We start from the raw sequence: 13,009 nt of genomic DNA, 5'->3' as shown, positions 1-13,009 counted from the left end.
TTCTCACCACTGCCCCTGGTGTCTTTGCATCTGCAGGCAGCGCCTGGATTTGATGCGCGAAATGTACGACCGTGCAGCAGAAGTGCCTTCGAGCGTCATCGAGGACTGCGACAACGTGGTGACTGGTGGAGATCCCTTCTACGACCGCTTCCCATGGTTCAGGCTGGTTGGCAGGTGAGCGCTTTGGCTCCTTCGATGTGCAGCCTGGAGGCACGGCATCCCTGTCGCCACCATGGCCCACACCGCGGATGGTCCCTTCTGGCCTCCCAGTGGAGCAGTGCCACCAGGCAGGGGCTGGCAGCTGCCAGTGGAGTGCTGGTGCCACCGTGCCCACCGCCTATGTGTGTGTGTGCACATCTGTAGGCGTCCGTGTCCAAGCGTCTGTCTGTGCCACCCATGCCGTGCGTCTCCATGTGCTTCCCACGCGGTGCCGGCAGTGAGGACGGGTGTCCCAATAAGGACACACAGATGTGTGTGCCTTAGAGGCCTCACCTCGTGCCACAGCAGCACCGGCAGTGGGACTTCCCCCTGGTGGGGTGGTGGGGTGTCCCCCAGCCTTATGTTGTGTGTTCCATCCCGCTGCGCTGTGCTGCCTGCAAAGCCAGCGCCGGGAATCCCCATGTTTGCACCAGTTTGTTGGGTCTCTCTTTTTCTCCACGTTCCATAGCTGACAGCCGTTGGTGGCTCCCTTTAGAGACGCACCGGATGGGCAAGTCTCTATTTCCTGACTTCGCTCGGTTTGAGCAGAAAACAAACCAAGCCAAAAAAAAAAACCAAAAACCAACAACCAAAATCCCTATTCTTGCTCTCTCTGTTTGGAACAGCTGGTGTTAACCTGTCTTCTATCTTGTTGTACTAACCTTAGTTCAGATATCTCTGGCTGCAACAGCTCTCCTCTTTTCAACACATGCATGAGCGAGCGCATGGCTGATCTCACCCCCTCCCCTACCTTCTCGAACCCCGACTCCGACATCACCGAGCCTGCTGACGAGCAGCACGAGGGGCAGGAGGAGGAGGAGGAGGAGGCGGAGGACCTGGAGGAAGACATCTTTCCGGAGTGCCCGCTGTGTGATGGCCGGGATCCGTTTTACGACCGCTCCCCCCTGTTCAGTTTAGTAGGAAGGTTGGTGAGGTTTTAGGAGAGCATGCTGGGAAGGAACTAGCTCTTTCGCATGAGGGAACTGCTTTCTGGCACGACCCCCACCTCCAGGGCGTCCCGTGGGCGCAGGGGTGGCCGGTGGGTCGGGGCCACCGAGGTAGGGCTGTGACAAACACAGCAGCAAGGGCACAGGGCGAGTGCGAGAGCCCTGCTTTGGGCAGCCCCCAAAAACCCTGAGTGCCACAGGACCTGCACTCGGGTTTCTATTCCCAGGGGTCCACCTGCCAGTGTAGTGAGGACCACAAGTGTGACACCACGAATGTAAGGCTCTGTGCTTTTGTCCCAGTGGTGCACGGGCCATGAGTTTTGCAGCTGTCCCAGTGCAGAAGGGAGAAATGGGGCTGTGCTGGTTGCTGTGAGCCCTGGTACCATCTGGTGGGGCTCAGGGGGAGCCCTGTGGGTGAGATGAGCTTGGGATCAGCAGGGGAAGAGAACTCTTTGGGAAATGGTGTTTTCTCTGTCTGTGCCTCATGCACTGATTGGGACCATCTCCATGGGTTGGCAGCTACAAGCACAGGGGATGCTCAGGAAGGGCACAAAGAGACCCAGGCTGCAAGAACAGGAAAGGAAAAGAGCCTTGATTTCTCCTCCCTGTGTGCCAGGATACCCTTGGGTTTGGTCACTCCTGGCCTGGAGAAATCAGGGAGGGTTTCTGGGCTCCAACTGTGCCTTCAAACTGTTGCAATCTGCCCATCCCCAAAACACCCCTGTGACACAGGCAGGGTGATGCTGGTCCCTAGCCTCACTGCAGAAGGCTTCCCAAGGGGACAAGGGATGTGTGCTCAGAGCAGGACTCAGAGCCCCCATTCCTGGGACTGTGGGGGTCCACCCAAGGCAGAACGCCCACCGTGCTGGGGCTGCTTCTCCCTTACCGTGTCCAAGTCTGGGGTGCGGGGAGGAGATGGAGCAGCACAGGCAGAGAGGGAGGAGGTGGGGTAAGAGCCCTGCAGCCTCAGACCGAAAGAGCTGGGTTCTTCCACCCCTTTTTTTTTCTTTTTTTTTTTCTTTTTTCCTTTTTTTCTTTTATTTTCCCCCCAAAAAAACAAAACCAAAACTCTCAGGGGCACCTCAAAACCAAACCCGCTGACCTGCTGAGCAAACCTCTGCGGTCCCCCAGGTCATTCCCTCGGGCTCTCCTGACTTCTTTTCAGTCTGCCCCGGGTCTGGCTCCCCGCGCAGCAGCTGTGCTGGCCACATTTCTTGTGAAGTGTGCTTTGATTCGTTTACGATTGGATCCTTGGCTTTCATTTCTTTCTTTCTTTCTTTTTCTTTCAGTTTGGTTTTTCTTTTTTCTTTTTTTTTTTTTTGTTGTTGTTTCAGTTTGGTTTTGTTTTAGTTTGGTTGTTTTTTAGCTGCTGGCTCTCTCTCTCCAAAGCTTTAGCAAAAAATTGGGGTTATTTCACTTTTGTCTTCCTTTGGAAAGGCTTTTCTTTGGTCTGAGCATGCCATCTTTGCACCTCACCAATCTTGTGGTTAGTGTCCCTGCCCTCCTTCCTCTAGTGACACACTTGTCCCCCTCCTCCCCACCCTCCTGCCTTCCCTCCCCATCTTCCCTTCCTCCTCCATCCCCTGGATTCATCCTCATGTGGGCTGCCCACTGATCTGGGGGCAGGAGAATTGCTCGTGGGCAGGAAATCCTAAATCCATGCCTGCCTCAGCCCTGGTGGCCAACAAGAAGAGCTGGGGCGAGATGCTCGGTGGGGGATTGCACTCTGTGTCTCGACCCCTCTTGGAGTTGTTTTGAGTGGAAAAAGCCTTGGACTTTTGGGTGGAAGAAGCCTTGGCCTGAGGTCGGCCCAAGCTGCAGCAGCAGCAGGGAGAACCTCTGCACCTCTGCAAGGCTGAATCTTTGAACACAGGGCTGTGGCCTTTCTGCAAGAGCCTTTCAGATGCTGTTTGGATGCCTACGAGACTGGGAAGCCTGGAGATGTCTGCATCTGCCTTGGGAGCCTCCTGAAGCTGATGTGTCCTGACTGGTGCCATCAGGATCCTGACACACATGCGACACGAGGACATCACATTTCGAGACACGTGGGTGGGAAAGTGGGAACCAGCCATCCCTGCTGAGGACATGAGTGCTAGAAGGACCTCTAAATACTGTGTCTTGGTCAGAAAGGATGAACGTTTGTCACCAGCTCCCAGCTAAGGAGGCAGAGGCTGAGCCGGCCAGCTGTGAGCACAAGGAAGGCAGCAAGCAGAGGCCGAATGACTGAGGAATGCCACGTGCCTGTGCCCGGTTGGATACCTGGAGGAGGTCCCAGGGAGCTCAGCAGTCACACTGGACACAGCGTGGAGAAACATGCATGCCACCAGCCACACCTCACAGCATCCCCAGCCACCTCCAGCCACCACCACCCAGGGCAGGGTCACCCGCAGAGGCTCTGATGCACAGGCCAGGACTTTCTCCTCCCCCCCTTTGCTCACACCAGCCTCTTCCTCCCTCCTCCCCCCCTTCCCACCCTGTCCTCGCCTCGCCCACCCCCCTGTTGCCTCCGCAGCACCCCCAGCTCTCTCACAGCACCTCCTGCCCCCATCCTCCGGCTCGTCACCGCCAAGACGGTCCTCTGCCCAGCTTGCCCCCTCCCCAGGACGCGACAGCCGGAGAGACGCCGGCTCGCCCGCTCCCCGCCCCGCGCTGGCCCTGGCTGCCCCTCATGGCTTTGCTTTGCAGCGGTGACATGGGACCTGGCCGCCGGCGGCCGCCACCCGTGCGCTTTGGGATGCTCGGGCGGAGGCGGTGACGGCGGTCCCGTGTCGCTTCTCCCCCCGGCAGGGCCTTCGTCTACCTCAGCAACCTGCTGTACCCCGTGCCCCTGGTGCACCGCGTGGCCATCGTCAGCGAGAAGGGCGAGGTGAAGGGCTTCCTGCGCGTGGCCGTCCAGGCCATCTCAGGTAGGGACCGGTCCTGGTGCCGCTTCATCCTGCGCGTCCCCTGCCGTCCCAACACATGGTACTTTCCTCCTGCAGCCGACGAGGAAGCCCCAGACTACGGTTCCGGCGTGCGGCAGTCGGGGACGGCGAAGATCTCCTTTGACGATCAGCACTTTGAGAAGGTACGGCCGCAGCGGGGTATGGGATGGGGTCGGCTGCAGGGACCACAGCATCCCACCCTGTAGGGCTCTGCCTTGGATGGCAGCCCCTCGAGGAGCGGTGTGTCTGTGCTGGGGCTGCCCTCCTTTGGGTGCTGCAGTGGTGGCAGCTCCCTCAGCCCCGTTCCTCCATCCCCTTCCAGTTCCAGTCCGAGTCCTGCCCCGCTGTGGGGATGTCTCGGTCGGGGACCTCCCAGGAGGAGCTGCGCATCGTTGAGGGCCAGGGGCAGATCAGTGACTTGGGGCCCTCGGCTGATGAAGTCAACAACAACACCTGTGCAGGTGAGCAATGAGCTGCCAGTGCACAGCCAGAGGGGCATCTGAGTGCAGAAAGTCCCCAGCAGCAGCTCACCATCAGCACAATTCCACCTGCTGAGGGCTCTCCTCTCCCCACAGTGACCCCAGAGGACCTTCTCCTGGACAGCCCAGAGAAGTCCACGATGGATGGGCCTCTGGAGGCAGCTCTGGACCACCTGAAGCTGGGCAGCATCTTTACGTTCCGAGTGACCGTCCTGCAAGCCTCCAGCATCTCAGCAGAATATGCAGATATCTTCTGCCAGTTCAAGTGAGATCATGGTGCCCCCCACCTCTACACTTTGGCCTTCACCTCCCTTGGTTGCCCCAAAGCAGGGATAGTGTTGTGAGCTTTATCCCACCCTCTGCTTCCATTCCATCCAAGTCTTTCATGGGCAGTGGGGGCTGCAGATCAGGGTGGGGTGTCTTTCTATGCCAGCCCTGCCCAGGTGGCAGCACCCAGCCCTGGAACAGGCTACGTTCCTGTCCTCTCTCCCACTCCTGCTCCTCTGTGCTGCCCTGCAGTCCCCATACAACTTCTCTTCCCTTTACAGCTTCATCCATCGTCATGATGAGGCCTTTTCAACAGAGCCCTTGAAGAACACAGGACGAGGGCCACCACTGGGTTTCTACCATGTCCAAAATGTGAGCACCTTCCCTTCTGGCACCCCCTCACCTGCACATATGCTGGTGCCCATCCCTAGAGCAGCACCTTCCTCCTCAGTGCTCACTTTCTCAGCCCATCACATCCCTTTCCAAACTAGACAGCATGCTCATGTGTTCTTTCTCTCTCTCAGATCGCTGTGGAGGTGACCAAGTCCTTCATCGAATATATCAAGAGCCAACCAATTGTATTTGAGGTGTTTGGGCACTACCAACAACACCCCTTCCCACCCCTCTGCAAGGATGTCCTCAGGTGGGTGCGTGTGGGTCACACGTGGCTCGTTGTGCCTTCCCCCTGGTGCCATGAGGCTGGGATGGAACAGCACTGAGGGGACATGGAGGTGGTTGGCCCCAGACTGTGACCAGTTTCGGCCATGGTGGCTTTTACCCACACCTGTTCTCTCTGCAGCCCGCTGCGGCCATCCCGGCGCCACTTCCCACGGGTGATGCCGCTCTCCAAGCCAGGTAGGGGATGGTGTCCTGCCCCTCTCCCATGGTCCCCAGGTCGCAGAGCACATTCCCCGCTATGCCCCGCTCCCAGTGCCCTGTGCTACATGCCTGCAGAGCAGGGCTGGATGGCAGAACCTCAGGCACATCACAAAACGAGCACCCGGAGGCCCTTTGGCACCTGCTCGCTCAGTGTCTGGCTGATGCAAACCCCTTTGCAAGCATCTTTTCCCCCTGCTCCCGTGGCAGCCCCACAGCATCCCTCCCCTTGTGCCCAAGTGTCTGTGCGTAACCGCTTTGCTTTGTGTTGCCCTTTCTGTTTCCCTCCCTCCTCACAAGAGCACACCAGCCCCCTCCGGCTCACCCACTGCCCGCTGCCCGCCACCCTGGCAGGCTCGTTCCTGGACATGCTCTCCGGGCACGCTCTGGCGGCCGCTACCGCCGCCTCCTCCCTGCTGCGGCGTGGCGTGGAGGAGCCCGCCTGCCCACCGCCCCTGCCCGTCGCGGACCGCGCCGTCAGGAAGGCGCAGAAGCCGGGTTCGTGCTCGCATGAGCCTGCAGCACGGCCAGCAGCTGCTCGGGTTCCTCAGCGCAGCTGCCCGTCGGGGGGCACAGGGCAGCGGTGGGGGATGGCGTGGCGCTCCTGACGCCGCCTCCCAGGGGCTCCACGAGTCCCTTTGTCTGCTGAAACCCGAGTCGCTGTGGTTTTGCTGAGTGCGGTGGTTTGCTGTGATGCCTGCCCACCTCCCGCTCCAGCACCAGGGGTCCCGTGGCAGCCAGTGATCTGTCTGTCCCTGAGCAGCTCCATAGGTGCTGGAGCTGTGCTGTGTGCTCTGGGACCTGCTCCTGTCCCTGCTGGGGCCGGTCAGGTGTTCCGGGAGAAGCCCCATCTTGAACCCTTGCTGCTCTGATTTGGGAGTGGGAGGAGGTGCCCATGAGGTGCCCAGGATGGGGCTGCATCCCTCTGGTAGTGCTGCGTGCTGCCTCCTGCTTTGTTGCCACCTGCCTGGTAGCCCTGCTTATCCCCAAGCCCTGCCTGCTCTATGTCCCCCCGCTTGCTGCCGTGTGCCCCCAACCTCAGCAGCAACTTTCCCCTTTCTGCCTCGGAGTTAAGTTGTGCTTCCCACCCCCTACAGTGCCCGCCACCAAGCTGAGCACCATGACTCGTCCAAGTGCTGGGCCCTGCCAGTGCAAGTACGACCTGATGGTCTTCTTTGAGATCTGCGAGCTGGAGGCCAATGGCGAGTAAGTCCTGGGCAAAGGGGAGAGGGAGGCAGCATGGTGGATGGCAGCTCTGGAGAAGCATGATGGGCTTGGGCACGTGAGCAGAGCTGTGTCCCACCACTGTCCTCTCTTCCAGCTACATCCCAGCCGTGGTGGACCACCGTGGGGGCATGCCGTGCCATGGGACCTTCCTCCTCCACCAGGTACTCCCTGCCCAGTACCCAACCCCCTGCTCCTGCCCTTGTGCCCAGGAGCTGTGTTAATCACCACCCTATCCTCTCTGCCCTTGGCATTTTCAGGGCATCCAAAGGAGAATCACTGTCACCCTGGTGCATGAAACAGGCAGCCTGATCCGCTGGAAGGAAGTGCGGGAGCTGGTTGTGGGTAAGCAAAACCAAGACAGGGTTGCAAGGATAGCCTCCCAATCTCCCCACCTCCACTGACATTTCTGGAGGCTTTTGTGCCTCTTTTTCCCATCCCATTCACTGTTCACCTGCTATCATGCTTGCAGTAGCAGAGAGGTGACTGCCCCGTGGGTGCCAACACAGTGCCAGTGGGACATGGGGGTGCACACCATCCCCAGGGACCCTGTCAGGAGACCTGAGTGGGTTCCTTTGCTTTGTTTGCAGGTCGGATCCGGAACACCCCAGAAGCTGATGAGTCTCTTATTGACCCCAACATCCTCTCCCTGAACATCCTGTCCTCAGGCTACATCCACCCTTCGCAGGACGACCGGTGCGTGCCAATGCTTCTCTTGCACTTCCCCTGATTGCAGCACTGGGGGAGACAGGGAGCTGGTCCTGTTCAGTGGCAGTGACAGGACGTTGTGCTGTCCTTGTCACCAACTCGGTCCCGTGTCATGGCTACCTGGCTGGAAATGCCGCTTCATGCTCATGGCTGATCCCAGTGTGTCCGGGGCCGTGGGGGACACAAGGTCCCTCACACGTGTCCTGAGGGCTGTCCCTGCACTGCAGCTGTGATGTGGCCACACTGAGTGGTTGGAGCGTGTGAGTGTGGGACACTGTGACAGTGGGGACAGGAATGCAACCATTTGCTGGTGGCACAGGGAACAAACGATGGGGCTGATGCTGAGCTTTTGAGTGCTATAGGAGCACACTGGATGGCAGTGGGACTGTCTTTCCTTTTGCTTTTCTCCTTCCCACTGCAGACTGTCCCCAGGCTGGTGTGTCGGTGACAGAGCCCTGCCCGTGAGGTGCCACCCTGCAGTGCTGCTGGGGCAGCTCCTGGCCACACTGCAGGCAGGGAGCACCTGGGCATGGGCTGTGTGTGCAGGTGTCAGACATTGTCACAGCCACCGGGACAGCAGTGAGGCCAGGCAGGAGGCTGATGGCCTCAGAGCGGCGAGGAGGGTTCATACTTACAGAGCTGTGATGGTTTGTGCCGGGTGGCTGAGGCTTATGGGAGCCATGTGGATGTTATACCAGGCATACAGGCTTGTGGGACCGTGTTGATGTGCATCAGCTGCTGCTCTGGTCCATGATGCAGCCAGATCTGATCTCAGCAGCCCCAATGTAGCCTGGTGGAGGGGAACACAGCTCCTGCCTTCCCCATGCACTGGGTGCCCACCACCCCCTGGGGTGCCGCGGTAGGGGCAGCGGGCTCTGGATGGCACAGTGGGGGAACAGAGCACACTGGCTCCCAGCAGGACACCGAGGGGCCGCTGCAGCAACCCCGCGCTTCCATCCCACCATGTCCCGCATGCTTCGACCCCAGCCGCCTGCCGGGACATGAGGCCAAGGATGGCAGCAGGCTGAGCGGTGTCTGCCTTCGCTCTCCTCCCGGGCTGCTTCCGCTCCCTGCTTTGCAATCGTCCGCCCCGCCACCTCCATCGCCGACAGCAGCCCTGGCTCTGCCCTCCTCCCGCAGCCTTTTGGACCTTCCAGGGCAGCCGCTGGGACCCCGCTGCCCCCAGGCAGCCCCAAGGCCATTCCTTGCTTCCTTCCCAAACCTCTGCTGCCGCTGCCCATCTGAGCCCACACTAACCATGTGATTGTTTTGTGTTTTCGCAGGCAGTTTCTTGATTCGGATATGCCTAGGTATTATTTGTTTCCATTGTGTTTTTTTTTTCCACCCTCTCCACTCTCTCCCCTCTCTCCCCGCACCTCAGCACTCTCAGTCCCGCTGCCGGCAGCACTTGGGTTTCCAGCCCCCTCTCCACGTCCCCCTCCTCTCCCCACATCCTGGGCACCTCTCTCTCACGCTGCCCTTCCCTGCGGGTTCTGCTGTTTGTTTGGACCGTGCTCTCGCTCCTCCTCGCTCTCGCTGGCCTGCGCTCCCATCGCCCCATTTTTGTTTGCTTCTTGACTTTTCACACTGCTGCTCTCCTGGCTCTCTGGCATCCAGCTCTGGGCACGCAGCCCCTGCCCCATGCGGGGAGGGCACAGCGTGGCAGGCAGTGTGGGGATGTGTGCTGGATGTACGCACACCCTGCAGCCAGGTGCAGCCCTCCTGCAGGTGTAGGTGTGATGTATACATGGCAAAGTTGGATGCAGCAGGGATGGGGCTCTGGGCTCACTGCAGCAGCTGGACGCTGATCCTGCTCAGGGAACACTGAGGACAGCTGTCTGTCTGTCTGTCTGGCAGGGGTGCTTGGGGATCTCCTCATTGCCTTAATGTAGGCAACTTTCAGGCCCTGGGAGCACAGAGGATGCTCTGAGATCGTTGGAGGGGTCCTGCAGCGAGGGTAGAATTAAGGGAGGAAGGTGTGGAGCTGCAGAGGGCTTGCTGCAACATCCATAGAGATAAACCTTGGGATGCTCTCCCTGAGCAATCCTTCACCCCTGATTTGGGGGCCAGGAGAATGTGAGTGGTGATGCAGAGCTTGGTGGCACAAGAAGCAGCCACTGCAGAGCGAGGAACAGCCACCACGCCTGGTGGGGAATTCCCTATGGGCACAGCTCCATCTGCAGTGCGGGTGCTGAGATGGGCTCTGATGGTTGTTGTGCTCCCATCAGTCTCCGGAGCAGCCCCAGAGCAGACCGTCGTGCCACCCTGCTCCTCCTGGCACCTGGCTGGCCCCGTCCTGGGCAGCGGTTGCCGCAGGGCACACGATGGCTCCTTCCAGATGATGCTTTCTGACGTTTTGTTTTTCTGTGTGTGTACGTGTGTGTGTTTGTCCTGGGTTGCCTTCCACTTATAGCATTTCATTCGGAAATGACACTAGGTATTTTGCGTGCACATGCTCGGAATGGTCCCTCCCGCTTCTCTCTCTTTCTCCTTTGCCTCGTTCCTTCACTTTTTGCTCTTCTTTCCCCTCTCCCTTACTCTCCTCTTCTCTTATATCCTCCCTTGGGAGCTCTCTCTTCTCAAGTGCTCTGTCTGAAAAGCGATCCATCGCTTTGACTGTCTCACGTGGTTTTCACATAGGCAACACCTCTGAGAGTGTGACTTGCTGCTCTCCATCGTGGTGCCCCGGGCAGGGGTGATGGCTGTGCACCCATGGGTGCAGCCAAAGCCCCCCATGCTGGGAGGGCTGCCCTGCTCCCTGCCCTGATGCGGCTCAGTTCTGGCTGCCTGCACATGGCTGTGGCCAAGCGGTGGCTGCCTGGGGGTGCTCACAGAGGGGTCAGGGTGGCCCTGGGTGCATTGTGAATGTGGGTGCCCTGGCCGTGGGGAGGTAATGCTGGGGTTCCCCATGCTCTTGACCCAGAGCTGCCTTCTGCTTCCCCCTTCCCCTTACTGTACTGTCCAGACCCCAGAGTGCAACCAATGCTCTGCTCTGCACTGTCCTTTATGGGGTCCCACTGGTGCTCACCCCCCAGCTCCTGCTTGGACTCCCCACTGCACAGTGCGGAGATGGAAAGCACAGAATGAGGCAGCGGGCAGGGACAGGGCAGTGGCCAAGGAACAGGGGGGACAGTCCCATGGGCTCCAAATCCTGGCCCCTATATCCTGCTGGGGACTTCGCTGATAGGGGCTGTCCCTCTGTGCTGAGCATCCTCTCTCCTACCTACTCTGGCTGTCGTCACCTGTATGGTGACAGCTGCTCCCAGGGTGTGATGGGTGGCAGGGTGCTGGCCTGGGTGTGCTGGAGGTAGCTCACCTCGTGCTCTGGGGACATGCTCCCTCCTCTGTCCTTTTGTCCCGCATTCCCTGCCTTGCCTTGCACTCAGCTGAGCCCCTTGCTCCCAAACCCCTGTGCACACTTCAAGGGCACCCGTCTCCCTCCCGCTGCACCCATTCCGCCTCGGCTTTGCCTTGAGCCTGCATCCCCCGGAGTGGCTGCCCCCAGATGTCCCATGCATGCCCATGTATCCCTGCAGGCCTGCTGCAGCGCTGCAGAGGGAGGGAGGGAAGGAGGTGTCTCCTTGCTGTCTGCCTGGGATTTCAGGGGGATTGTTTCACTGTCTCTGCTCTGTCTTGGCAGGACTTTCTACCAGTTTGAGGCAGCGTGGGACAGCTCCATGCACAACTCACTGCTGCTCAATCGTGTCACCCCATACCGGGAGAAAATCTACATCACCCTCTCCGCCTACATCGAGGCAAGGACCATCTTGTGCTATTATAACACAAATAGGTGTTCCCTCACCATGGTGGCTTTCCCAGTGGAGTTAATGGGAAAAGACAAGGGCTCCTCCAGCCCTTCCTGCCTGCTGTGGTCTGCAGGGCACAGGGGTGCTGCCTGTATAACCCATGCACCCCACTGACACAGCCCCTCAGCTCTCCTCTCTCCCCACCCTGCTGCAGATGGAGAACTGCACCCAGCCCGCCGTCATCACCAAAGATTTCTGCATGGTTTTCTATTCCCGAGATGCCAAGCTCCCCGCCTCACGCTCCATCCGCAACCTCTTCGGCAGCGGCAGCCTGCGGGCTTCAGAGAGGTACCAACATCCTCCTGCTTTTGGGAGGGAGGAGAGGGGAGAAGCAATGCTTCCAGCACCCAGTGCTGCCCTGGAGTGTAGGGGGAACCTCAGAGTATGGGACAGAATCAGGTGACGTCTCCCTTTGCTTACAGCAACCGTGTGACGGGCGTCTACGAGCTGAGCCTGTGCCGCGTGGCAGATGCCGGCAGTCCAGGTGGGTGCCCTGTGGTGTGAGTGATTCTATGAGTTCCTGAGCCATGCGCCCATCCTTTGAGCCATGTGCCCATCCTTTGAGCCATGTGCCCATCCTTTGAGCCATGTGTCTGTCCCCTGAGCCATGTGTTTGCCCCCAAAGGCATGCAGAGGCGACGCCGGCGTGTGCTGGACACCTCCGTAGCCTATGTGCGGGGAGAAGAGAACCTGGCTGGCTGGCGGCCCCGCAGCGACAGCCTCATCCTTGACCATCAGTGGGAGCTGGAGAAACTCAGCCTCCTGCAAGAAGTAAGCTGTTGGGCTGGGAAGAGTTTCTTGGGGTTGAAATGGCACACCTTGCAACAGTGGGATTCCCAGCCCTCCTGGCTTTGTGTCATGGGGCTCTGTTCCTGCTGCACCGATGCTAGCCAGGTGCCTGCAGACTCAAAGCTAATAAGCAGCCGGGTTAATGCGGTGTGGGAAGTGCATCCCCCAGAAGATGCCTCCAAGCTGGGCAGGGGGAAACCTGGAGCTGAGCAGGGCTGCCCTCATCCAGGTGGAGAAAACCAGGCACTACCTTCTGCTGCGTGAGAAGCTGGAGACAACCCAGCGGCTGGGCCTGGAGACCCTGTCCCCGTGCTCCAGCGAGGATTCCGAGTCCCGAAGCACCTCCTGTGTCTCCTCCCCACTCTCGGCTGATGGGGCCCCAGAAGGACGGACCTCTCCTCCTGAAACACCCAGTGAGAGGCAGAAGGAGCTGGCTGTGAAGGTACCATCCTGGAGCCAGAAGGGCTTCCCAGGGGGGAGGGCATGGTGGTAGCGACACAGTGGGGAAGGTGGTGGGGTGGAAGAAGAAGCCTCTTACACCATCATACTCATCTGCCCACAGTGCCTGCGCCTGCTCACACACACCTTCAACCGCGAGTACAGCCACAGCCATGTCTGCATCAGCGCCAGTGAGAGCAAGGTACTGGGATGGTGATGGAAACTTGGGGTCTGCAGGGCTGGTGAGGGTTGGGAGGGACGCGTGGGGACTGGGACTTGCAGGGCAGGGGTGGGTCTGCGGGTGGCCCTGCTGCCACCCTCTGCTCGCCTGGCTGCTCCCAGAGCACCCATAT

General features: G+C 59.6%; 1 protein-coding gene and 1 long non-coding RNA gene across 51 annotated transcripts in view; both read left to right on the top strand.

The window, feature by feature from the left end:
• Window positions 1-13,009, top strand: part of KIF1A (kinesin family member 1A) — a 31,718-nt gene that overhangs the window by 14,948 nt on the left and 3,761 nt on the right. For 11 of the 50 annotated variants that reach the window (XM_015871276.3, XM_085512714.1, XM_085512708.1 and 8 more), the window contains 18 exons: window positions 37-174; window positions 3,933-4,051; window positions 4,127-4,212; window positions 4,392-4,530; window positions 4,645-4,813; window positions 5,097-5,187; window positions 5,340-5,458; window positions 5,615-5,670; window positions 6,789-6,897; window positions 7,013-7,079; window positions 7,176-7,260; window positions 7,506-7,611; window positions 11,264-11,378; window positions 11,584-11,717; window positions 11,852-11,913; window positions 12,055-12,200; window positions 12,448-12,660; window positions 12,781-12,858. In XM_015871276.3, the coding sequence (XP_015726762.2) occupies window positions 37-174; window positions 3,933-4,051; window positions 4,127-4,212; window positions 4,392-4,530; window positions 4,645-4,813; window positions 5,097-5,187; window positions 5,340-5,458; window positions 5,615-5,670; window positions 6,789-6,897; window positions 7,013-7,079; window positions 7,176-7,260; window positions 7,506-7,611; window positions 11,264-11,378; window positions 11,584-11,717; window positions 11,852-11,913; window positions 12,055-12,200; window positions 12,448-12,660; window positions 12,781-12,858 (2,032 nt within the window). Of the gene's footprint in view, window positions 1-36; window positions 175-865; window positions 1,124-3,932; window positions 4,052-4,126; window positions 4,213-4,391; window positions 4,531-4,644; window positions 4,814-5,096; window positions 5,188-5,339; window positions 5,459-5,614; window positions 5,671-6,788; window positions 6,898-7,012; window positions 7,080-7,175; window positions 7,261-7,505; window positions 7,612-8,906; window positions 8,934-10,036; window positions 10,061-11,263; window positions 11,379-11,583; window positions 11,718-11,851; window positions 11,914-12,054; window positions 12,201-12,447; window positions 12,661-12,780; window positions 12,859-13,009 lie in introns of all 50 variants that reach the window. The other 39 variants (XM_085512713.1, XM_085512710.1, XM_085512704.1 and 36 more) reach the window with 9 other exon arrangements.
• On the top strand, window positions 2,447-3,591 carry LOC146758834 (uncharacterized). The gene is made up of 2 exons (XR_014933167.1): window positions 2,447-3,190; window positions 3,276-3,591. It is a non-coding gene; the product is annotated as an uncharacterized LOC146758834 (long non-coding RNA).

This window comes from Coturnix japonica, chromosome 12, assembly GCF_054131305.1.
Source record: "Coturnix japonica strain WE chromosome 12, WE-NBRP24, whole genome shotgun sequence".
NCBI lineage: Eukaryota > Metazoa > Chordata > Aves > Galliformes > Phasianidae > Coturnix > Coturnix japonica.
This window is presented reverse-complemented; position numbering and strand designations above follow the sequence as displayed.